General features: G+C 42.6%; 1 protein-coding gene across 1 annotated transcript in view; it reads left to right on the top strand.

Moving 5' to 3' along the window:
• The first annotated feature begins 7,884 nt into the window (after positions 1–7,884).
• The window catches only part of LOC144761837 (solute carrier family 22 member 7-like), a 38,006-nt gene continuing 18,273 nt past the window's right edge, over positions 7,885–27,617 (top strand). Inside the window, exons 1-4 of the mRNA XM_078647065.1 lie at positions 7,885–8,075; positions 8,185–8,374; positions 8,574–8,598; positions 15,219–15,327. Of these exons, the coding sequence (XP_078503191.1) occupies positions 7,921–8,075; positions 8,185–8,374; positions 8,574–8,598; positions 15,219–15,327 (479 nt within the window). The 5' untranslated portion in view covers positions 7,885–7,920. The remainder of the gene's footprint in view (positions 8,076–8,184; positions 8,375–8,573; positions 8,599–15,218; positions 15,328–27,617) is intronic.

Here is a 27,617-nt window from a genome sequence, read left to right as displayed (position 1 = left end):
TATGCCAAAGGAGAAAGAGAAAATAAACCGATGATTGTCCCAGCTATTTCCCCGATTCCTGTTGAAAAGACCTCAGGACTTCCTTAGCCTCTTGCTCTGAAAACGCCAGCTTAGTGTAGCCATCCTTTGTTATCTTTAGGCAGCCAGGCTCCTGGAGACAGACCTGCACCCCTGCTGCTTTCAAAGGGTCGATGAGCTGCCGAAGTCTCCAATGGCGATCCATAGTATATGTGCAAAAGTCAGATCTAACAACATTGAACTGGGTAGTAGGTCTGGCTTTTATAGATATCGCTTGTCGTAGTAGAAAATTACCTACATATAAGAATTGCTCTTGGAAAGTGGCCAGGCAGTCTGTTAGAAACCAATGGAAGCCTATGGGACCTTTGTATTTGACTAGCCCATCCCCAATCAGCCAGCTCTGGAAAGGACTTCTGGAACATATCAACCAGATATGCTCAACAATCCCTCCCTTCCGTTCATTCTGGTGCCCCAAATACTCGCAATTTGTTGTGTCATTTTTGATTTTCTAAATCTTCAACCTTCATATACATAGATGTAAATGTAAATGTAAATGTATTTCGATTTATATAGCGCACTAATCACCCAGGGGTCTCAAGGCGCTTGCTTAGGGAACCCGTCCTGGTATTCCCCTGTGAGATACCCCGGCAGGGTATTCACAAGGTGAAAGCCAGGCATCCCGCCGCGAGGGGCCGTAGTGGAGATTAAGCAAGCTATTGCCCAGAGTCGCAGAGTGTGATCCCGTGAGTCGAGTAGGCACCGGAGCAAGAATTGTAGAGTCCGTGGAATTTTTGAGCCCGAGACCCGCCGAGGCGGGGAATCGAACCCTGGTCCACGGCTGATCTCAGCTTCCGGGTCTGCCGCCTCTAACCACTGAGCCACGCTTCTCCACCTAGATCTTTTTTGAGTCTCATGTATGTCCGTATTTTTGATGTTTGACTCAAGTGATTTTCACTGCAAGATACTCTCTGTTGAAGTTGTGTGATTTCAGAAGTGAGAGAAGCTATCTGATCTTTCACCTCTGCAAGAGTGGATCTGATGGCGGAACTATCAGCTCTTGCCCCAGCATTGTACGCATGAGCTTCTGCCCATTGTACTTGTAGTATTTTAAGTATTTCTTGCAGCAAAGTATGTTCAGTAGTCTGGCCAGAGCTGTTAATCTGGTTAACCGACTCTCCAAAATTTTGTTGAGTAAGTAACGCATTTGGAGTTGATGTTGGAGGGGAGAGCATCGATGGTCGTTTTTTACTATAATAACTCTAGTATCTCTACAACCAGTAATGATGATATTGTTACCCATCTCTACCACTGATGGAGCTGGACAAGCCTGAGTATTTGGAAGGAGCAGGTCAGGATATATGCCAGATAATGGTGAAATCATTTTCTTCACCTCCCCTTCTTTTAAATCCACTTGCGAAGTGGGCTGCTAGTTGTCACAAAATTGGCAGATTTAAATGAAGTATCTCCTTGCTTATCAACAGTCTTCCTTTTGTTCTGTCTCTAAACCCTTTATTTAGCAGTCCCTTTATTCGGTTTGTTTATTGGAGTTCCCTCCTAGCCATGTTCAATAGATTCATCACAGCTAACAGTTATCTATTCATTAATAGCAGGAATTAGATTTTGTAGCTCTTTTGCAATCCCAGAATTAATTACTAAGATATCTTTCCCTCCAGCATATGAGCAGCTAGAACTTTGTTCCAAAGTCTGAGTAGCAGATTTCTTATAATCCTTGTTTACACTAACAGTGCCCTGATCCCCATCCTTAGACATTTCCTCTTGATTTTCATAGTCTACACCATGGCCTTCTTTGCAGAAAAGTATCAGCCTGGGTTGAATAAATTGCGACGTCTGGAGAGATTGTGGCAATTGAGCATCATCAGGAGTGTCCATATTTAAAGTAAGAAGTTGGGAAGGAGCAGATACAGATGCAGTCGCAGCCAAATCTCCCCTGAGGCTATTGAACTGTTAATACTTTATCTTCCGTAGGCTTAGATACCCTTGTATCCATCTGTATTTCTTTGCTCTCAAGTGGTGACACTGCCTAAATTAATGTACTCACCATATCTGACTCTGAAGGATAGGTAGCTGCACCCCCTGGATTAATCACAGACAAAGCCTTCCCAGACTGTAATACTTTTAAAATAGACCAATCTACCCTTGAGGCAGATTGTGTTAGGTCAGCTTTTTCTTCTTTATTTTCTCCTTCCTCGTTTACATTTTCCACAGCCCCTGTACTTGTGCTTGCCAATACTGCTGCCGCCCGAGCTCCAGCTCGCCCACCCTGTACAGTTTTGGTTTTGGAGGTCCCATGATCCATACTTTGCAGCAGAGAAAGTTGTTTGGCAGAATATATTCCAGTTGAGGAAAAGGAATCTGCTAGAGCGCCCAGTCAGCCAGTGGCAAGCAGCAGGCCGCTAATCAAGTCTAAATCTCGCCGCGTCTCTTGAATTCGCAGGAAAAAGTCAGCACGGAGCACAGTAAAGAAGCAGAGGCAGACTGGGAGGAGACTGGAGGCATGCGCCGGTAAAGTGCATTTTTACTTGGCTAAACAATGTCCGTCGTGGTTCTTCTTAAATATTAAACTTAGTCTATGTTGCTATCTCCATCGTCTACATTGCTTTTGCTGGTCAGTTTCCCCAGGGAGCTCAGCAGCATCTCCCCGGTGGCGGCATAAGAACAATGCCTTGTGGTTCGTACCACCCGATCTCTCTTATTAATAATGATGACAAATGGTTTGTAAAGATTTTGGATAGTCGTCTCTTTCCCTTTATGGAAAAGTTGGTTTCGGAGCAACAATATGGCTTTATTAGATGAAGGAACACGACTACTCAAATTAATACAGCCATTATGGGATTATGCGGAGCACACAAAAGTTAAAGTGGGAATGATACTTTTGGATGCAGAAAAAGCATTTGATCCGGTGACATGGGCTTACTTATGGCATACCCTTGCAGCTTTGAGAATCCCTGATCGATCCAGGACATGGGTAAGAGCGCTTCATTGCTCATCCGGCCACTATCCTCTGGACGTAATGATTTAAAACTCAATGCTTATGCAGATGACATCGCAATTTTCTCGACAGACCCACCCGGCTGTAGAATTGATTAATCAAGAGGCTAATAGCTTTGGCACCATCTCTGAATACAAATTGAATATTGATAAGTACCAGATTTTGTTGAATTATGCATCAGAACCCTCTATAAATGGACATTGTCCAGAAACTACATATCTTGGTGTTCATCTTACTCCTCAGATACAAAGCAGCACTGAATTAAACTACGAAGCTTTATTGAATGATACGGTTAAGAAGCTTAAAAAATGGCATAAGATTCAAATCAGTATTACCGGAAGATGCAATATCATCAAATTGATGATTCTTCCCAGGTTTCTTTACTTATATATTCCTTTGAAACTTCCAAATTTGTTTTTTAAGAAACTAGACGGTATAGTAGGCAGTATTCCCTATTGCATTTAATATGCTATAATTTGTACTTGGAAGTAGGAAGTTATATCATGCCTGGTATCTATAAAATTTAAATGATACATCCTCTTTAATGGTAAAGTCATATTTTTCATTACAGTTTTGAAAACACTACTTTTAGGAAGTTGGCATTTTCCTGCCTATCGCCTTTTGTGCCTGTAGCCAGTCTTGGGTCACATGACTGAGTGTGGCTGGCAGTTAGGCTATGTGAATTGCTCACAAACAGTCACACAATAGAGGGATTAGGTGTGCCTGAATGGGGAATGAACTTGCATGATGGGGCGGTGCTGAACATAGCGCCACTAACACATGAATAGCCGGTACTTTGCCACAAAGGGCTTAGTCACCCAGTAATGTCACTGAGGACACATTGGAGTCAGAACAGGGGAGTCAGGAAATTCCATGCACTTCAAAGAACCTTTCCAAAAGTGTCTCCCACCTTTTAGAAGAAGGACACCACGGTATAAATGTAAGACTTTCAAACCAACTCTTCAGTTCACTACTGGACCTGCAGAAGGACTCTCATTGGACTGCCTGCTGCTGTGATCTGCTGTACATTCCGACAGACTGCTGTATCTGAATGGACTGCTTTGCTGCCTGGAGCCTTTCTTGAACCCTGAGAAGCCAGCCCTACTGTTGAGCCTTGCCCCTTCACCTGCACCCAGGATTGCTAGGAGTGACTCCAAGGGCTAGTTTTCTGGCCTCCTATTCAGAGTCACAGGGATATAAAAAGCTTCCATTGTCTTGAACCTGCACCTGTACCCAGCCTGAGTGAGTCCTAAATCCCCAAGAGATGTCCCACGGGTCCTGGACCCTAGGTCGTGGTGCTAAAGGTGCCAAGATGACCAATTCACAAAACTGAGGACTTACAAACATTTTGGCCGAAATATGCCCTGAGAACAGGAAGGAGACTAACCTGCTCGCCTATTTTCCCCGAGTGAGTTGCAAGTCGGATTGAATTTGCATTTTTCTCGCTACTTTCTTCTTGAATGCATCACATTTTTCAGCTGTCTTTCACCAAAGGGGTATCTGGCCTGGTGGAATTGGTTTCGGCTACAGCCCTTTGCTTCGTCCCGCTGTAAATTTTGGACTCCCATTTCAGAGACTAAGTCCGAACGTAGCTGTAGCTTTGGCTCAAGGCTACCCGATGATGACGCTACCTCCTCGGACCCCTTCTCCAATACCGCTGATCTTTATTTTCTCAAACACTTTTTCCAAGAATTTCTTCTAATTCCAAAGGTTAGAGCTGGCCGGGCCCATCCACATTGTGCATCCGAAATGCACTCCATTGCGGTCAGCCGTATTATTATACTTTGGCCTGGTCTAGTGCAACTAAATTGGCTCTTTGATCTGCAGCTGGCGATTTTATCTTTAAGGCGCAAGGTTTTTCTAACAAATGTAAAAATTCATGACTCTTTTTCGAAATTGGTTTAGAATTATTTTTTCCTTGTGTTTTCACTTTATTACAGTTTGTGTGCTGCATAAATACAATACGCATTGACTCTAAGTTAAGCCTGATTGCTTTTTGTGGCAAGCCACTTGGGTTAAACACCGGTTAATTTAGTGAATTTTGGTGGTTCACCCTGCAAGGGAGTTTTGTTCTTTCTAAATAGGTGGGTGTCAATTATGCCAGAAAGTAGACAAGAATGCACTTTAATGCTCTACCGGACAAAATGAGTTGTATGCCTTGGGAACTCAGTATTCCTCTGATAGTTATTAATAGGTTTGATAATGGGTTGTAAATGTACTAAATTTTGTTCACCTTAAATAGGTTGGTGTTGATCATGTACGGAACTAGGTGAAACAAGACTTTGGGAGTTGAGAAAGCATAGCCCTGCACATTGCATTTTAAAATGTCTTACGTGCCTAAATGAACTTTATGCCTTGGGTAATCAATTATATCTCAAATATTCTTAAAAATGTATATGTGAAGGTTATGACTGTGATCGAGTTTTAATGTGAAGAAAAACCTAAATGGTAAATATATTTTTTTTTAATTCAGGCTGATGATAAGTGTTGGTGGATTATTTTACATGAAGTGTTATGTCTCAATTTTATGATGCTTGTAATTGTGTATGTTAAATGATATCTACGTAATATTTCTATGAGAATATATTTCTTAGAATTAAAGCATGTTGACTGACATCAATGAGAAAATATAAGTCATGAATTATGATTTTTATTCATTAATTAAATTAGTTTTACCCACCCTCACTAATGCTTTTATTTAATATTTAGTAAATGTTCTCAAAAGGTATGTGTTTAATTAATTTAAATAACTTTACAATTTCATTAGGGTTCCTATCAAATTTTAAGTTGGTAAGAGAGTAAAAAAACAGTTCATCCACCTCATCTCGTTCCTTGAATGTTTCAGGGAGATCCGACAAGCGGGGAGGGGGGCAGAGGAAAAGTATGTGGGGGGTGTCACAACACGTTTTCCAATGCATTGCAGAAAATAAAGGCTGAACACAATTGCACCAAATTTAGCAGAAAGCTCGATATTTACTCAGAAAGCTTGCTTTTTAGAATTTGGTATAAATCTCTTCGGCCATTAACAGACAAAATGTGGTGATACCTTGATGGTTTGTGTCGCACGCAGTAGAACAAATTAAAGAAATTGAGTGGTCTGATTGGCCAAGTGAGTTTTTTCCCATCAGCCCTTTAAGTCCAAGAGGTCTGAAAGATCTGGTTGGCTGCCAGAGATGTTATGGCTACATTATAGGACACCAGGACTCTGTCCCGAGTCCTGAAGGGACAATTAAATTAAGTTATAAGTGGCAGGATAGTGGTATCCTGACCCCCTTACCGTTATGGGGGAATCCTAGAGTAACTTCCCAGACCCTAATGGGAATCACTGTGGACCCCATATGGTCCTGCCGGCCTGCCACAGGAGCTGGGTCCTGTGAAAGTACCCTAAGACTACTGAAAAACATAAACAAAAAATGCCCACTTGTGGCCCCAAACCTTTTTCTAGACAAACAACCCATTGACCCGCAACACTTGACAAACAGCCCTCACTTTAAACACTCTCATGTCCCCTAAGATGTTTGAACCCTTACTACTTTCATACTGATACAAATATTTTTTGTACTGTGAATAATGGTCAGACACCAACTTGTCTCCAATAGAGGCACTTTGGTCCCCAACTTCAACTATTTTAGAGCACATCATACATTAAATTGCCATGTTGGCGTTTGGAGGAGTAACATCCCTATGGCTTCAGGACTTGAGATGGCATAGTGTCTCCCGATTGAACAGTAGGCCCAACGGTTGAAGTAGAAGACTCCACCTTTGCTCTGCATGAGCTAGCTGTCTGCTGTGCCAATCTTTGAAGAGTTTCTTCATGCCAAATGTTCCAAAAGAGTATTTTGTGATAGTACCCCTGCTAAACTTGTTCTGATACAGCTTGTTTTTTTATCGTCTTGTCCGACACCTTCTCCTTTCCTATAGGAATTGAAAAAATGGTTGAAAACCTGGTAGTGTCCTGAAAATGTAGAAAGACACTTATTAGGCCAATCAGATATCTTTTCTTTTTGTCAAACATGCAACATCACCTATATCCATGGTATTTATGCACCCTAAAATGCAGAAACCTCACAAAAAACTTGTTTAATTGTGCCAAGGAGAAAACCTCTGGGCTCAAAGTAAAACTCACTCTTACATACCAAACACAACTTTTTGTACATTTTGGATATCCTGTCTGTCTTGTTACAAGTGCAGTACATCCTATGGCTCTAGGGCAGATATATATATCTGTCATGTTGGTAAAATAGTAACCCATCACTAAACTCTGAATCAGGCCCCAAGTCTCACTGATTGGATCAGAGATATCAGATGATTAATTTCAAAGTAGCACACTATGTAGTATATATTGCTTTTACTGTCAGGGGTAAATTTCTCCAAGTGCACACCGACTTCCCCAGAGCAAGGGACATCTCCCCAGTCCTTAAGGGAGGGGTTGCTACCTACCAGTCTGACTAAGTTTGAAATCCTGTCCCAGTGACATTCTGCTTTGGAGGCAGAGACCATTAGTTTATGCAATCAAAATGTTGACATTTTCAAAATAAAATATGGTCCTCCCCTCTGGAGGAAGGGTACCTTGTCCCCCTATCCAGGTTTTTATTGTTGCTAAGTAAAGGTAGCTCACTGGTCATACAGTCAGAACAGGTCAGGTTCAGGATGTGTTGGTAAATGGCCAAGCTCCTTGGAAACTGTTGCAAGGTAGCCAAAAACATGAAATGTTAAATATTATTGGGGGATACGTATGAAAGTAGAATCAGCTGTGTAGGACCTGACTCAATTCTCTGTGAAGAGCAAACGATATTTGTAGTATACTGTAGTCTGCCTGTTCTTCAACGTGTAATCAGTGAAGACAAAGCTGCAGAGCTTCAGATTCAGCCCTGTAGACAAAAGTAAATTCAATGGAAAAACAAAAGTCTTTACTTATTGTGTATCTTTATTCTCAGGTACTCAGTAAGATTGCAGAAGAAGAGAACACGAAAACAAATTACTCATTCGTGAACTTGTTTAGAACTCCAGAAATGAGAAAAATCTCTCTTTATACAGGGCTGGTATGGTAAGGGAATATTGTGTATATGATAAAAAATGGTAACCTCACATTATTTTTTATACTTGTGTAGTGGAGTCAGATTTCTACCAATGTATTCTTGCCTTCTCTCATATAGGTTTGGTGTGGTATTCTCCTATTATGGAATCAGCCTCAACATCACAGGTTTTGGGCTGAACATGTACATGACCAACTTCATTTATGGAGCCATCGAGATACCATTCAGGCTGACCCTGTACTTTTTCATGAAGAAGAGAAGTCGACGTCAACTACAAGCCTGGAGTATCCTTGTTTCCGGCTTCTTCATATAATAATCCACATTTGTAAAGCGCACAATCACCAGTAAGGGTCTCTAGGCGCTGGGGGCCGTTGGGAAGATTAAGCAAGCTATTGCCCAGAGTCACATGGTGCTGGGCTAACCTGCCGCCGGAGCCAGGGATCGAACCCTGATCCCCAGATTCCAGCGTCAGTCGCCCTGGCCGCGGCGCCACACCTCTCCCACATATAGGCATCAATACCGTCATTCCAGTCTGTGAGTTTCTTCCGGAAGGATGCTTTCTCAATAAGCTTCTATAAACAAATGTTGTGTAGTGTCCACTATATAACAAAGAAGAAAACAGCAACTTAATACCACTTATGCTTCAGCATTATGCCGCACTAGTTTGAAGAAACAATATAGGTATCAGAAAGGAGGGAGCAAACAATCTCATAGCTAAGTAAAATCCTAGTCATGTGTCCCTAATACACTTGAATTTTCCTATAACATATTTGAATGTAAGAACAAATTCTCCATTGAGGCTGAGATGAACATTTTGACTTCCCAGCACAGGTCATCTATCTTGGATTTGCCCCTCCAATTGTGTAAAATTATCATCTGCCATGTGATGGAAGTCTTTGCAATCCATAATCTCATCTCACTTCATTGGTATTGGAGAAAACATGAAATAAACATGTCACCATCAACTTGATAATCACAGCCATAAAACAAATAGCTTATAGTAAAGTGATCCTACTGGAAAGACTGCCATAAAGTAATACAACAGAAAATGTTGGAAATTTACCCTTCTTTCTGAAAATCGCTAGTAGTCATCTAAATCTACAAAACCATACATTTTGATATTCCTGATCTTCCAAGGTTCCCAGATGACCTGCACTATAAGTTTGTTTGTGTGTCAATCTCACCATGTTATCATGTCTTATTGTATGTACCTCTAATCAATTTTTAGAACAGCATTCAGTGATACCCCCACACTAAAGTCTTGGTTCAATCAAACCTATTCTATTTCACCTATGCCTCTGTGACTTCAACTGCTGAGATAAATTAATTTGCCAGCTGTTGGTTAACATTCTGTGTGTGTGTGTGTGTGTGTGTGCCACAGATGCCATTCAGGTAAGCATGAATCTTTCATTCTGATTTCTGGAAAGCATGCAGGCTGCAATTAAACATGTTTAGAACCCCCCAGTTTTCCAGTTCAACATTTTAGCTAGAACTAGATATACGTGAACTGCTCCGTTTGTTCCTAATGACTGTATAGACTGCAATGTGGCAAAAACAGAATGAGAAAGAACAGAATTGAAATTGCTAACTCTTGACTTGGTCAGTAAAGAACATGCTGTCTTCCTATATTAATATCTTGTATTCTAAATTCCCTCCATTTTCTCTGTTAATATTCTTCATATGTTTGACCACAGTTACCAGGTTGAGTGATAATGGCCCTTATGACCTTAGAAAGAACTCCATTCTTATATATCCTTGCAATACTCTTTTGATGGAGTAACCACAGCCCTCCTTTAAAGTTGTACTCAAATCCCTTGTGCTCCAATGCACAACCTCAAAATGTTGTCAAATCTGTGGTTAACATATGCTGCAAATCCTTACCCTTGGTAACAGTAAAAATGTCCAAACAATATTATTTCTGCCACATATTTTTTGAATGAAATTGATTTGATCTTTGTGAACCAGGCTCTTTACTATATTATGTTATCTACAGACACAGACTTTTTTCAACCACAATTCAAAGGTATTAAATAGATAGGAGTATCACTCTTGCATTCAGTGACACCTTTAGCTTGATTTTCCACTTTTAGTGAGTTAATACATGAGCTGAGGCCCACCTGAGAAACTGAGACATCCATAATAATTACCTCCCATTGTGGACCTTACAACCTAGTATAATCTACATTCAACTGCACCCCAAAAAACATACCTGTGACTCACATCATCTGACTAGTAAAAATACGTTTCATTGGGTCCAATTAACTGAAGCAAGCTTTGCTGACAACACAGTAAACAACATTAATGGGCTGTCTGCAGGTTACAAAATAATCTACCAAAATAGATCACACAAGGGGGGAGGTGGCAGCACTGTTGTTAAACCAAGAACAATTCTGTACAGAAATACATGGCACTCACTTAAAAGACAATTATAATTTACTTTTTTTAAAGATAGGCCAATAGTTCTTGATTTCTGTTACATTTCCCACTTGCATCTCCACTTGTATTGGGTCAATAACCAAGACAAGTTCCACAACCATAACTGACTCACTTTTTGGACTTGTTTCTGCCACTGAAAGTTTGAAACAATTATTTAAAGATTGCTGCTTTTTTCCAGTCACTTGATTTCCCAAGATGTAGATCCAATAGTATTTATGAAAATTCTTGTTAGTTGATGTTGTAGTCTTAGAAAGTTCATAAGATTGACTATTCTACCAATAACTGCACCTTTGCCTATTTATCTCATCCAGCTTCTCACCTTTTTCCCATTCTGCCCAGAATGACTGTCTAATCTTAAAGGGGCCATCAAGAGTAAAAGCAAACACAGTTCTTTTTTCCCAAATTGTGCATCTCCAAGCATCAATACTGACAAGCGTTGTAGAATGTTGCATCAACTCTGGCAGCCGACGCCATTCTAAAATGGTTACAAAGTTAGCTTCAACTCGGGCACCTGCCTTAACTCTGTAAGTGCTTCCTGTGGGCCGAAATTAAAACCTAAACAGGAAGCACTTACAGATATAAATAAAGCAGGTGCCCGAGTTGAAGCTCAAATTCAGTAACGTTTTAATCAGCCCAAAACATTAGTGAGCACTGTCGAGGCTGGGCAAGTGTGCTTTAACCCCATATCTGCCGTCGAAAATTAGCTGTAATACTTGAGGGAGGTCTTTGCATCCATGAGTTTCTCAAGCGCAATCCCTGTGTAGTTCCTGTGACCAGGAGGCTGCTTTCTCCTCACCTGCTGCCCTGCTCGCTCTCTGACCCTTTATACACAAGAGGCATGTGAACACGCATAGAAGCCCCGCACCACACACTAGCGGTATCAAACACCTTCCCGCCCTTTCCCAACTATGATGGACAGCTCACTCAAGGGACCTCGGTGTCTTTTGGCGCGGTGGCAAACTTACAGGCACACATGGTCAGTGGAGACAAATCTTCTGGCCCTTTACGCAGCTGCAGTGTAGGAAAAGCACTATACATTTACCCAACGAGGTAGCACTTACTGATTAGCCAGTAGAGTACTCCAGTTGAGTATATTGCAAATTGCAAAAAAATCGCCAGTTCGTGGAAAAATCCACAAATTCGCGTATTTCTTTGCGATTTCATGTGAATTTTGCGGACCGCAGATCCGCAAAATTTGCCCATACTTAGTATGGACTAACAGTAAATTCACATGTCATTTTATCATTATGTGTGGTGACTTTGCACCATAACTGTGCACTTATAAGTAAAACACCATGGGATGTTCAATTACCTCACAGAACCAATTTTTATAGTTGTAAAACCTGAAAGCATTTCTAAAATCATTTACCAACTGCTCTGAGTACTGGGGGTAGGGGAAGCAGGAGAGAGAAGATTTTGTACAGTAGGTGGCAGCATTCCAGGGTTCCTTGTCAAGAAGAAATGGGAAATAAAGCGTGTCTGCTGCTGCAGCTGAAGCCATATTTGATTATTCCAGCCAGTAGTTCCAAGCATGATTCTTTCTTCGAAAAACTGGGTGTGGAAAAATCTACCTACTCTGAATCAGGTGGAGAAAATTTAGTGACTCAGATTCAGAATCATAGTGTTTTTCTGGAAGTAGATCTCCTGCTACTGGGCACGGTTGAACACTGTAACCAAAAAAGTCCTCTTGAAGTTGGATGCACATTTGGCCAGGGCCCACTGAAGCCAATGGTTTTAGTGGGAAAGGTTTTAAGCGGGAAGATTCTAATTTTGAGGCTGCTGACGTCTGCTCATTGGTCAGATACTTTAAGCACCTTTTTCCAATCAATGTTTCTACACTGGGATTTAGTCTCTGTTTTTAGAGCTCAAAATCCTCCAGTCAGACGAGTCAGAAAGTTGTATCCTGGCATGATGCCCCAAATCCAGATATGTTAGCTAAAAGGGTCTGCTGAATCCTTCTTTTGTGTGGCAAAAATCCTAAAAACATGGCTTTTCAATAAATAGGTATGGCTATACAGGTATATTAAATCCTCCGTTTATTACCCTTCTTACTAAGTTTCTATTAGGTCTTGCTTTATTCGTGTGCCAGAAATTCTCAGCGCCTAGACACATTCGGGTAGTAGAGCACTCTATAAACTGCAATTTTATTTCATTTAATTGCATTTAGCAGGACCAACTTGATGTTCTTGCTCTCCATGAGTTTGGCTTGTTAGATTGCCTTAGTGTCTAGTGATTGGTGGTTAGAGGTTGGTGGTTACTGGTTGACCGTTAGTCCCACTCCTCGTGAGGTTGAAACATTTCCATGTTTCAGGTTTATTCCTCCCGGTCACTTCTAAGGGTCCCAGGACCTCATAGACAGCACTTAGAGGCTAGGAATCATTCAAGCAGAGACCACCAGCAAAGTCCAGTTGGGGTCCACCTGCCATTGCTCTACAGGTCCCTTCCAGGAAAATCCTCTTGCAGCCTGTTTTGTGCCAATCGGGCGGTGAACCAACTGACCCTTGAAGTCCACTTCTCAATCCTTGGTAAAAGTGGAAGCAGGTCATGCCCCTTAGGACTCGTTACTCATTACAGACAACAGGCATCTTCCTCTTCTGTTCTTCCACAGGTCCAGAGGTGGTCCGAAGTGCTGAGAGTGAGGTGACAAATTTGTGCAGTCCACTAGCTAGTAGGTGGGGATGACTCCCTGACCAATTGAAAGAAAGATCCTAGGGCAAACCTCCCCCTTTTAAAACACATTATATTTGCCTTATTGCAAACTATCTAGCAGTATACCCTTTGTAGGGAAAACCAGGATTTCAGCAACCTTCTCTAATTGGAGAAGACTTGTGGCCCACCTACTGTTGAGTCCATGGTAATATGCAGCCTCCACCTAACTAACTACAGTTGATTGGCTCCGGGACCACCCACCCTCCCACTGTGAATTGAGTCAGGGGAGGTTAGAGTATATCGTTGAATCAAAAGGACCCACTTCTCCAGGTCTCACTTTGCAATAAACTATGAATATGAAGGATTCTTCCTGGTCCCTTTGAAGTTAATGTAGTTCTCGGACACTACCTATTGGCTTTACCTGAGATAAGCTGATCATACTCTGGGAATAGTTTCACATCTACTCAATGGAGGCGGGATTGACAGGGAGGGCATCCCAAGCAGGCTAATTTCAATTAGCCTCCTAAAACTTTAGGCAAAAAAGTTTAACTTTTCAAAAGTCACATTTCCTGATTATTTGGCAAAAATCCAATTGAATCCTTGAATTGGACATTTTGTATAAATAACAAAACAGTGATTGAATGAATTATGGAGTTTTTTCTAGGTCATTTGAACAAAATTAGCAATGTATTTGCACTTTAGCTTTAAATATAGACATGGCCATAGTACATATACAGTGAAAATAGCTATTGGAGGCTAGACACTGCAGGGGTATGTTAACCGTTAAGTTCTATGTGTTCCACTTTTAAGTACTACACACCCTGCCTGGTGACCAGCAAGTCTTACTTAGGGGTGACTCATTTAGTACTTAAAAGAAAGGTTTTCTCCTGTCAAAATAGGTTTATTTTTGACACGCTCAGCTGCAGGTTTCTAAGATACAGTGGTCTAGTTATGCCTGTCAGCCTGAAACAGTGTTTTTCTGGTCAGCCATGTGTATGGCAAAAGACATGCTACAATTCACTGGTGACTATTCTGTCATGTTTTAAGACACCAGGAAGATTCACTGGGCACTGGATAGTAGAGTCTCAGTGTTCAGAATTCAAATACTAGCAGCATCAATTAAAAATAGAGGTGACCACACTAAAAGAGACACTTTCTCAAAAGAAAGTTACTGATTGTATTTCATTATTTGTGCACAGCGGATAAAATTACACTTGACGCCAACCTTTGGATAAAAAAAGAACAGTCTAGCTCTGAGTAGTTGAAAATTAACAAAAACCAATAATTGGAGAATGTTTTGTATATCAACAAAGGAGGAGATTTATTTAAGACAAGAAGTCAAAAATATTGCTTTAAGGATATTTAGACAAATTTCCTTGAGATATATTGTGAATAAGATATGACTCAAAAGTTTTATTATAACCTTAGAGCCCTCCTAGCGGGCCCTACCAGCCATTAAAGGCCTGCTCCAGCATTAAGGGAGTGGGCCTTTGATGGCTGGTAGAGCCCGCTAGGAGGGCTCAAAGGCTATTGGAACATTTCAATCCTAGAGGGTAGAATGTTCTAATTAGTAAAAACAAAAGCCTTATGGTGCCAGAGGGGGTTTAAATCCCATTGGGCTCTGAGAGGCTTTTGCTCACAGCAACAGCTGTGAAAAGAAAAAAAACTTTGGAATGTTGCTCTCCTGGCTTCTACCAGCCAATAGAAGCCCTGAGCACTCCATTGTCTTTAATGGAGCTATCAATATTCTAATGTTCTATTAGTATATATTTGTCTGTTTTTTTAACTTGCCTATATAAAAATGGGTCTATGTACACTATACCGCCTATGACATACACTATATTATATAAACTTTCCAGATACAGAAAATGATATCCTATAATTCAAGTTGTTAATCCATTAGACAAACTAGGATTAGTTGGTGTCAATGGGATAATCTATACTATTCTGTTTGTTTGTGAAATTAATATGAAGTGTATTTATTGATAGTGTGTGTAGGTTTGAATAAAATGAATAACAATATTTTTTTACCTTTTCTTTCTCTTCTTCCTTACGTAGACCATTTCCAGCTCTGGGCCCTCTGCGAACAACAATTGCGACTTTAGGGAAAGGTTTCTCCGGATGCGCCTTCATGGTCCTTTACCTGTACACCGCTGAGCTCTACCCCACCGTCCTCAGGTACGCCTAGGCTCTGCATTCTGACATTCATGATTGATAATTTGGGGAACACCAACAACAAAACAATCTCATCAAGTCTAAAAGAAAACATAAAAGATTAAAGTTATCCTCAGTCTCCAGTAGTATTTTGATCTGGGTTGCATTGAGAATCTGCATGTTGTGCTGGGTCTAGGTCATGATTCCCTCCATGTGCGAAGTTGACAAGGTTTCTGCCAATTAACCATATTATCATGTCATAATTCTTGCAAATTAAGGGCATTATTTACAATATTTTGATGCACGGCAGTGCTGCAAGCCTTACTGCTATGTTAACGTGCATCAAAAGATACAAGTTAGTTTTTATTTATTTATTTAACTTATAAGGCGCACAGCTACCCGCAGTGCGTTTCCTGGCGCCAGGTAAAGGTTTTGCGGTGTAAACACTGCGTTGTAAGTTACAGAGCATTCCTGTCCGTATCCCCCTGTGCTGGCGCACAATGAGCTGTCATGCACCAACGCAGGTGCCCTTTGCGCCATGATGCAAGGGAGTCTGCATTGTAGGGGTGATTGTTTAGAATGCAACGCACATAGCAAAAGGAAAACAGGGGAGAAATAAAGGTATTAATCCTTGTTGTGCCTCCCTTACACCTCCCCTGGGGAGGAATAGGAATCTGCCGCGTTCCCAGGTTTACAAAACCTTGCACATCTGGGAATTCACCAGGTTCCATGCATGTTGAATGGGAAAACCCATAGCAACACCCATAAAACGCCCCTTTCACGCAAAGTAATGCCTGAAAGGCGGCCATATTTACAAGGCCATGGAAAGCCACGCTGGCTGCAAGTGCATCAAAAAAATATGCACCGGCGACGTAAAGGGCTTGCAAGTAAGCCAATAAGTTCCAAATGAATATTCTACACAGTTTCATTGTTGTGAACAAATTCAATAGTTGATTGGTTTCTCTTTCTTTTCTGAGTATGTTTTGAGTAAACTTACTTAAAAACGATTTAAATCAAAACTTTCTGCAAAGCATATTCTTTCTTCGCACTATAACCTCAAAATCTAACCTAATGTAGCAAGGTTGTGGTATATAAATAAATAATACCGGATCTAGGTTTGACTGGACATAGTAATAACAGATAGCTCAATAAATAAGAGTCAAGATTCGAGGTAGTAGGAGTTTGCAGGTTTAATACAGCATAAAGGACAGGAACAGGACAACCTGCACGGGAACAGGATGGCAGGGCCCTGCAGGGGGGACAGGGAATGAGCGCGCTAGGGGAAAAGGAATCGGTGTCGGCGTAACATTTAATAACAGTGCACAAGCATATATACTAAAACAGTTGCATTACAGTGAATACAGTAGGCGGAGCAGTGGGTGTGGTCAATAGCGGTCGCGAAAGATAAGGGTGAAAGTGGGTGTAACAAGAGGCGTATACATAGACATGTGATGTAAACATAACAGAATATGTCATAGATGGGGCGGAAACATGGAGGGGGCTACCTAAGGAGCCGGGACCTCTGACCTAATGGTGTGCGCAAACTGACAATGACGTGTTACTAGGAGAAGCTGGGGGCTATGAACTCTGCGCTAGGAGTAGAGACTGAAGTCTGGAGAGTCAGGGCGACATGTACCTAAACCCTATCTAGTATCTAATGTTTAGAGGACATGTTGATATAAACTAAAAGTCAGGAGGGGAGAGGCTAACAGACTCTAAGACTGGAGCATGCATTATTCTACATGTAGTGCGTGTTGAGGAATATTAAATGACCATTAAATACAGTATTTCTCTTACATGGAGACGTAAAGGCTAGACAATGACGGAAACTATTGATGCGATTCAGTAGCTTAGGAATGCAGAGAAGGAGGGCTGAACTGATAACTAGAATCATAACATACTCTTGGCAGACTCGTAGGCAGAGCCAGGCCGAGCCGGGCACTGCGAGGCAGGAAGTAAGTGAAGGGTCGAGGATACAGGTGGGGGCTGTATCGCTCCTCAGCGAGGGTTCAGGAGACAGGAGCTGAATCTGGTGTCCGGGCCCTTTTGAGGCCTAGAAACGGGGACTTTTCAATGAAATAACGTGCACACTGAGAAACGTGGCAACGTAACTTTACATAGGCCTAATACTCGTAGCTTTCACGAGAACTGGAAACTGGCATACTAGGGATGGACACAACTGTAATTGCGTCTTTAATCAAACATAGGGAATACATATGCATATTAATCATGCACACATAACATAAGATGGGGGACACGTAGGGACACAGAACATGGCAAAATTTACTTTTCCACATTCCCTCCTTGTCACTACGTTTCCATCAGGAAACATCAATATTCATGATACCATCTATCATTTCATACAGTATCATTTGCTCGTCTCGAATATTCTTGGAACGGAATTCAGAACGGGACTTGGGACTAGGAATACAAGAGGTAGCACAAATGCCGCAAATGCCACATTGTATACAGAGGCAGCAACTGAATATGATCGCTACTGCAATACCTAGAAATGACAATACTTTCCATCCCCAGGCGGAAATTATATTCCAGAACCAACCGGACCATGTCCAGGTGCCTGGATCTTGGTGTAACATATGGGCAATATTATGGAGTCTGGTAATAGCTGAATAAACAGACGGTGCGTTATTAGGAATGAAAATGCAGCAACTAGATCCGATGACTCTACAGGCCCCGCCCCTATCGGCCAGTATGACGTCAAGGACGAGACGATTCTGGAGCACGACAATTCTCATAAAGGATTGTTCTTCGGTTAAGTTACTTAGAGCAGAAGTAGTCTCAATCACTACTGCTTCAAGGGTTCTCGTTAATCTACGTATCAGTTTACTATTCACGACAGTACCTAAATAAGGGAAGACACCTTTATTGATATCTATGTATTGTTCTAGAGCAGTTTCAGTATAATCGACAATCGGGAGGTCTCTTTTGTGTCTAGTATGTACTAGGTGGGAATTCCTATGATAGTCAGGTGGGGCTAGAAAAACTGGTGGCAGTAGGAAGGCAATGTAACAGGTTCCCTCCCAATCGAGGGGCAGACGAACATATGCGGTCTGACCACAAACAAAATAAGAATGACGTGAAGCTTTGAAAATAGATTTCCTACTGTCACTATACTTGATAATAGTAGTACAATCACTATGGCCTACATGTATGGAACCATTATTTCGGACACATAATTCACCTTTTACTGGTAGTACTGATATAGCAGGTAAGTCTGGAGTAGTATCAGACTGAACATTCAGGACCATAAAATTCGAAGAATAATTACCTAAGTTATAAACTTCATTTTCTAGATCTAACCCTGTTCTGTGGGGAAGACCTTGCTTGTCTGGAAAACATGTACTGTTCAGAAAAGACATATCTGTTGAGGATGACGTTAACGTGGACCATGCTCCACACGAACCATTATGTGAAAATGGATAAGGAAAGAGTGGCAGAACTCCCTTCGGTGTCTGGAAAGGGGGGAGTCGACCACACACCCAACAATTAGTGGCATTGCTGGTCTGGTGTGAATAATGTAACATGCGGATAAAGGAATTATTTCGCATAGCAAGACGATAAGATAGTTCATGAGGAGGCAGATCACTAAACGTGTGCTCTACTGTAGCATTAGCAGACTTATTTACATGAGAAACTGGAAAACACAAATAAAATGCATAACATATGCAGGTAATCATGAGGCTGAAAAACAATATGAAGCTTAGAAAAACGATACATCGGATTGAGTTTTGACTAACTCTCTCACTGTGGGGGTCTATTTTATACATGTCAGAAACCGGTCTAACCGTTTCACCTAGGGGAGGACTTAGACAATCAAACTGGCTGACTTATTTTACTAGACCTTAATTTTAGCTTATACTCCTGTTGCGGAGTTTTCTCTAACAGGGAGGAATCTGTATCATTGTCTTTTGCGGGACAGTCCTTAAGAATAGTACTTTGGCAATCCTTAAAATCCTCGGAAATGTTCTTTGAAACAGTCTTTAGTCCGTAAAGTCTTTTCACATGAGACAGGTGGACCCAGCCCTTCCTGCCTTCCAGCTTGACGGCAGTACGGGTGGCCAGGAGGACCTGTTTTGGTTCTTTCCAGCGGGGCTCCAGCGGACTCGAACGATCAAAATTCCGGACAAGAACCATGCATCCGGGAACGATTTCATGCGGTGCCACCTCGGTATTGTCTGGAAATGCGGCGGCAACCTGTGAACGACAAGAGTGTAGGGCAGACATCAAGGAAGCTAGGTAATCTGTCAGCATATTACTTGAAACATCGGTAATACTTCGAGGTCTAGGTGTACCCCACATGTTAGGGGGGCGGCCGAATACGACCTCGTACGGGGACAGACCTGATCTGGAATGTGCGACCATGCGCATATAAAACAAAGCGACTGGCAGAGCTACTAGCCAGTCCACACCTTTCTCTTTACATATTTTAGCAATGTGGATTTTCAGGGTCTGGTTATGTCTCTCTACGAGACCGGCTGCTTCAGGATGGCGTACACAATGGAACTTCCACTGGTACCCTAACAACAGGGAAATATGTTTCATGAGCTCAGATGAGAATGGCTGGCCGTTATCAGAATATACGACCCTAGGGAGTCCATAACGGGGGAAGAATTCACGAACCAACTGCTTGGCAGTGGTCGTGGCTGTGTAATCTGGAACTGGATATGCTTCTGTCCACCTGGACAAAGCGCATACAACTACAAGGACATACTTGAAACCTCTACATCGCTCCATCTGAATATAATCCATCTGGAGGACTTCAAAAGGGTGGTCAGGGGGCTGGAATCCACCTTGTTCCACCGGGACACTTTTACCTGGATTAAACTGGCAACATATCATACAGGTACGGACTTTCTGCTTGGCTGCAGCTCGTAAATGCTTGTTGAACCAAATGTTCTGGATACTATCTAACATAGCTTTTTCTCCTAAATGTGCTGGACTATGTGCGGTATTGATAATGACTTGAACCATAGAGTCGGGGAGAAACCATGTGGCTTTTCCCTTCGTTACCCATCCCTGATCTGTCTGGACCCCTCCTTGTTCGGACCATTTCTTGATTTCATCGGGAGTAGCATGTAACTGGATATCTATGACATCTTGAGTAGGGTCCTTAACTGTCATACATGTAGTCGGATCTGGAGTATGTGTCTGTGTCGGATTAACTGACATGTCTGGAGTCTGTGCTGTAAGCTTGGCTGTGCGATCTGCTAGATCATTACCCTGAGAAATAGTGTCAGTAACTTTCGTATGTGCTTTGCACTTCATGATAGCAATAGATGTCGGTAAGTGTATGGCATCTAACAGAGCTTGAATAAGGAGACCATGCTGAATCTTGGTTCCATGAGAAGTCATGAAACCTCTCTCCTGCCAGAGCACTCCAAAGTCGTGTACGACTCCAAATGCGTAACGTGAATCTGTGTAAACATTGACTTTCAGGTTCTTGGCGTGTATGCAGGCTTGGGTCAGAGCGACTAGCTCTGCTGCTTGAGCGGACAGAGTGTCAATACGATGTGTTTCTATAACTTCAGTGTCTGTAGTCACTGCATACGCTGCTACTAGTTCTCCTGTACTTGTTCTCATACATGAACCATCCACATAAAGTGTCAGGTCGGGATCTGGTAATGGAATATCTGTCAGATCTTGTCTTGGCTTTGTCATAGTGTTAACTACTTCCACACAGTCGTGTGTGGCAGGATTCGAATTAACTGACGGTAACAGTGTAGCAGGATTTAGAACGTTGCAGCGTCTGATTTCTATGTGTGGCTGGAACAGTGTCAGTTCATAACCTGTTAAACGTGCAATTGTCAAGTGCTGAGTCTGTGTTCGGTTTAAAAGAACTTCCACGGAGTGTGGAACTTGTACTGTCAAGGAATGTCCTAATACTATGGAATCACTTTGTCTGATAGCTAGTGCTGTGGCTACAACTGACTTGAGGCACGCAGGCAGAGCCTGGGCTACAGGATCTAGTGTGCTCGAAAAATAAGCACAGGGCTTGTATTGTCCTGCTTGATCTTGTGTGAGAACAGATAATGCTGTACCTTCACGTTCTGTGACGAAAAGTGTAAAAGGCTTACTGTAGTTCGGTGTAGCTAGAACAGGAGCTTGACATAAGGCTTTCTTTAACTCATTGAAACTAAGTGTATGTTCAGGTGTCCAAGGGAGGACAGTCGATACGGCTGCCTCCTGTGTCGTTAACTGTATCAATGGCTTAGCTAGAAATGCATACTGAGGAATCCATTGTCTGCAATAAGAAGTAAGGCCGATAAAAGCACGTACCTCCTTCCGGGTCTTGGGCTGAGGAAGACTCGCTATTAACTGGATACGGTCTGGTGTCAACTGCCTACCCCTCTTGGACAGTAAGTGGCCTAAATAGATCACTTGCTGGACACAGAATTGAAGCTTCGAAGGGGACACCTTGTGCCCCATCTCTGCTAGGAAATACAAGACTGTAAGGGATGCTCGCTCGCAAGCACGTTCAGAACGGGCTGTGATCAGTAGATCATCGACATACTGGAGCAGGGCAGTGTCAGTTGGCATGTGAATATTGTCTAGTTGTCTCTTAAGTGCTTGACTGTAAATACTAGGACTTTCTGTGAAACCTTGAGGAGCTCGTGTGAACATATAGCTCCTTCCATTTAAACAAAATCCGAAAAGAAACTGGCTGTCTGGATGAATGGGGACACTGAAAAACGCGTTCTTGAGGTCTATGACTGTAAAAAATGAGGCTTCGGAATCAATGGCTGTCAATAGGGAAGAGATATCTGGGACAACTGGGTACTGGGGAATAATACATTTATTGAGTTCTCGAAGGTCAATCACTAATCGATATACTGGGGGTGCATTTGGATCAGTACGTTTCATGACTGGAATGATCGGAGAATTACATACATTGGAGTCAGTTTCTACAACTACTCCTTGAGCGATGAGCTCGTCAATAATTTTGGATAAGGCTGTTACAGCCTCAGGTGGCAATCTGTACTGTCTGATTCGTGGTAACACTACACCTGGTTTGAGAGTCACACGATGGGGTGTGATTTGCATATAACCTACATCAGTTGGACCTTGCGCCCATAGATGCTGCGGAACATTAGACAATCTTGGATCAAAATCTCGTAATACATAGTGACCCTTGAAGTCACGTAGGAACAGGCGTATTCCCTCTGGGGAGCAGCAAATAACTGCACCTAATTCTTTCAGTGTTTTAATGCCTAACAAATTTTCTGGACATGACTTCGTAAGTAACAGATCGGTAGTGCGGGACAATGGACCTACTTCTAGAGTAACTGGCTTAGATATCTCGTTTACAATAGGCTTTCCTGAAAATCCAAGGGAAACATTTCTAGAGCCTGAGAGCGGAGCCCCTGGAACTTCGGCGTGACTAATGGTGGTCCTACTTGCCCCTGTATCAATCAGAAACTTTCTGTCTTTCCCTAGTACTTGACTATGAACATAGGGACCCTCTTGATCTACAGGTATCTCGATGAGAGGCAAGCCTACCTCCCTCTCTAGGCTGTTTCATGAATATGGCTGATACTCTGGATACTCGGTCTGAGCATACTGGTACATCTGCTGTGTAACATGCTGTGTTGCAGCAATAGGCTGCGGTGCTGGAACTGTCTGTTGTGCATTCTGTGGCTGAGAAGTCTGTGAAACTTGTTCTTGTCTAGGCGGACGTGGTCTTTCTTTAGTCTTACCGGTAGCTATGTTGTGCTTCAGAACTGCACACTCGTTTATATAGTGACCTGGCTGTTTACAATAATTGCAGGTCCCTTTAACGGGAGCTGCAGGATGACTGGCTTGATTCGTACCCCTCTTTTGACTGTCTTGAGGAACAGATTGTGCAACTAGTACTTTCATTTTCGTGTCTTTCATACGTTTTCTTTCATGATCTTGCTCTTCTCTGATTCTATTCTGGTGATACTGGAGCATCTGTAACATCTGGGACGGGGTATTAGCTTGCCATGTGCTTTCGACTTTCAAAACTCGGTTCTTAACTTGTGGACTTGAATTCTCGACTAATTTAGTAACAAAAAGATGAGGGTATGACTCGCTACTTGTCTTGAGGCCACTGTTAATACTAAAGCATTTCTCAAATCTAGAATAAAAATCACTAGTGTCTTCGTCTTGTTTCTGTTTACAGGCTGAGATTGCATCCCAGTCTTCCTTTTTAGTGGCTAATAATCTTGGCAAAACTTGTATTAACAGTTCAGGTAATTCTTTACATTTCTCTCCAAGACCGGTACCTGGTACTCGTATCTTATCTTCAGCTTCTAGAACTGCCCAATCGATCTTTTTCTCTCCCACCTCCCATTCTTTTTCCTTGAGTTTTTCATATACCCCTGCGGGCAACAGGACCTTTAGCATTTTAATTATATCTGGATACGTGTATTCTCCCATACGGAGCATGTCTTTTAATTCTCGGTGGAACCCTGCTGGATCTTTGTCATGACAGGGAATTAATTTCTTCATTTCTAAGAGTTCCATCTTGGTAACTGGGGTGTAAACAAATACTCTTTGCATTTCACCATCCGTTGTCCTGACTGGGTTTACTTCTCGTAACGGATTCTGTCTATCTATGTAAAAGGGTTTACTTTCTGGGGGTGAGACATGAACAAAATGCGGGTTCAGGAACGTTCTATATTTGTGGCGCTGTTCTAGAATAACACTAATTAAATCGGTACCTAGACCTTTCCATCTATACTGGAGTAACTCGTTCAGGACATCATGTAACGGACCTGGATCAGAATGTTGACCCTCATACAGAGTAATGAGGTGCTGGATCATATACATACCCACCAGTCGTTGCTCGGCTGGGGGCAGTTTCAGAAACATTTGTGCCACTATTTCGTCTGGAAAAGTGGTAGAATCAGTAATCCATCGGACTGCTGATCGGGCTAGTTCTTGTTCATGCATAGTACTTAACTCACTATAACCGATTCGTGATTTCAGAATGTGATCGGTAGCTTGAAATACTTGTTCTAGAGAACCTTGTTCTGGTGCTGGATGAGGAAAAGTTTTCTTGTAGTCTAGACGTGAATGTCGGTCGGAAAGTCTAGTTCTACCTACATACGCTATTCTAGGGGGATTCTCGTCGTCTACCTCTTCAGTAGAAGAGTCATTCTCTTTCTCGCTTACTTGTGCTGCTTTTCGTTGTTCGTGTAACCTTATTATTTCTTTACGAATTTTCTTGTACATACTCTCTATACTACTGATGGTTCTGTGCTTACCCTCGGCTATATTATCACTCCACCTTGTCAGGATTCTCATTTCGGCCGGATCTTTGGTCGGATAATCTTGTTCCCTTATTAAACAATTAATCAGAAACTTTAATAACATGAGCTGGATCTCAGCTTTCCTTTGAGACATGGCTTCGCCAATACTTTCTGGATCATCCCCTGTACGGATGAAACGATAAATTCTGTCTAGATCTTCTTTCATATTCGGTAGGGTATCCAAATACCCGGTCACCCGTCTTACACGGATGGAATATATAACTGTACTATCATCACCTGCAACTGGATCATAGCGGCATTCAGTAAGAGCTCGTCGGATATCTGCAACGGACTTATATTTGGGCGTACGCTGTAACGCACATTCATGTAACTCGACTAACGTTACTCGTTGGTGTGGTGGCGGGGTACCAGGAGGACCTCCTCCTGCGGCCCCTAAACTAGAATCGTCGACTGATACTCTTCGTACTGGCGCGGCGGGAAATTGTAATGTGGGCTGGACCGGGGGTACCGTAGCAGGTACTCCGGTGACTGGAGGAGCAGGATTTACATTATTTACAGGAGCTGGCGGATTTGCATATTCTGGGACTGTGTCGTCCAAATAGGACGAAATAAAAATATCAGCTGCGGTCGGTTTGTGACGTAGCTTGGTCGGAACTAATGGTGGCGGAAAATTACTGGATGCCTCCGGGGTTGCTTTTGGCAAGCCCTCGGCAAGAAGAGGATACATACCCTTAATAAGGGCATTCCTCTGTCTGTCTGACTGTTCGGTTTTAACTCGTTCACCTATCTCGATTAGTTCCCTTTCTTGGGCTCGTTCTAAGGATTCTCTACTTAGTTCTGACTTTCTGATTTCTTTTTCGGTTCTTTTATGAGATTCTTTGCGCCATAACTCGATGGCATCCTTCTGTGACTGTCTGGCTTTCTTTTTCCATAATGCTTCTTCTACTCGCATGATGCACTCGGCATCCCATGTGCCTGATACAGGCCATCTATACTTTTCTTCTAACTGTTTGGTATACTCTACCCATAAATCTAGATATAATATGGCACTTATGCCATGCTTCTGATACATAAAATGACCTGGACTGTCCCTAGGCGGGACAGGAACTGCTGCTTCTAACAGACCTTTTCTGGTTTTTAACTGACGTAATTTAGAAAATAAGGGCATGACTGAACTGTAATCTAGACACAATACAATACACAATGAACACGATAACTACACCACTTTCATACCACGACATTAAAAATACATGAAGAACATTTTAAAATAACAGTTCGAACAGAATACTACCTGGAATACTGGAAACAGAATACATGAATCTTCTCGAGAACAGAACTGACTAGAACAGAAACTAGATGTACTGCTAAAACAGTACGAAACTTACCGGTCTCATGAAGAGACACGTCAGGACCCGCATCCACCGAAGTGGACACTTCGTTTTGGGATCTGTGTACCACCAAACCCCACGGACCAGAGTCAATTAGATTGACCCTGTCTAGATACTACCCCAGCAACGGTACTCACCGGGCAGCAAGAACGGAAGGCCTCGGACTGGACTGGACTGCTTCGACGCCGGACGGACGAACTTCGGACTTCAGTTACGGGTGGGCCTCCGGATACCTCGGACCTTGGACTCTCGGCTTGGGCTCTGGTCGGGACTCGCCGCGTTCCTCCACCGCCTCGTCTGGATGCTGGACCGCCACCTCCGTCTCCTCCGTGGGCCTGAGGGATACTTGAAGCAGAAATATCTGCACGTGCACGGTATGGTTCCGTCACGGCTGCAGAGGGTCAGGGGGCCGGCGTGGCTTCACCGGCGCGTGGGGAAAGGGCAAGTTCCTGTTCGGGCGCCATTATGTGGTATATAAATAAATAATACCGGATCTAGGTTTGACTGGACATAGTAATAACAGATAGCTCAATAAATAAGAGTCAAGATTCGAGGTAGTATGAGTTTGCAGGTTTAATACAGCATAAAGGACAGGAACAGGACAACCTGCACGGGAACAGGATGGCAGGGCCCTGCAGGGGGGACAGGGAATGAGCGCGCTAGGGGAAAAGGAATCGGTGTCGGCGTAACATTTAATAACAGTGCACAAGCATATATACTAAAACAGTTGCATTACAGTGAATACAGTAGGCGGAGCAGTGGGTGTGGTCAATAGCGGTCGCGAAAGATAAGGGTGAAAGTGGGTGTAACAAGAGGCGTATACATAGACATGTGATGTAAACGTAACAGAATATGTCATAAATGGGGCGGAAACATGGAGGGGGCTACCTAAGGAGCCGGGACCTCTGACCTAATGGTGTGCGCAAACTGACAATGACGTGTTACTAGGAGAAGCTGGGGGCTATGAACTCTGCGCTAGGAGTAGAGACTGAAGTCTGGAGAGTCAGGGCGACATGTACCTAAACCCTATCTAGTATCTAATGTTTAGAGGACATGTTGATATAAACTAAAAGTCAGGAGTGGAGAGGCTAACAGACTCTAAGACTGGAGCATGCATTATTCTACATGTAGTGCGTGTTGAGGAATATTAAATGACCATTAAATACAGTATTTCTCTTACATGGAGACGTAAAGGCTAGACAAGGACGGAAACTATTGATGCGATTCAGTAGCTTAGGAATGCAGAGAAGGAGGGCTGAACTGATAACTAGAATCATAACATACTCTTGGCAGACTCGTAGGCAGAGCCAGGCCGAGCCGGGCACTGCGAGGCAGGAAGTAAGTGAAGGGTCGAGGATACAGGTGGGGGCTGTATCGCTCCTCAGCGAGGGTTCAGGAGACAGGAGCTGAATCTGGTGTCCGGGCCCTTTTGAGGCCTAGAAACGGGGACTTTTCAATGAAATAACGTGCACACTGAGAAACGTGGCAACGTAACTTTACATAGGCCTAATACTCGTAGCTTTCACGAGAACTGGAAACTGGCATACTAGGGATGGACACAACTGTAATTGCGTCTTTAATCAAACATAGGGAATACATATGCATATTAATCATGCACACATAACATAAGATGGGGGACACGTAGGGACACAGAACATGGCAAAATTTACTT

Source organism: Lissotriton helveticus, chromosome 6 (assembly GCF_964261635.1).
Source record: "Lissotriton helveticus chromosome 6, aLisHel1.1, whole genome shotgun sequence".
Lineage (NCBI taxonomy): Eukaryota > Metazoa > Chordata > Amphibia > Caudata > Salamandridae > Lissotriton > Lissotriton helveticus.
This window is presented reverse-complemented; position numbering and strand designations above follow the sequence as displayed.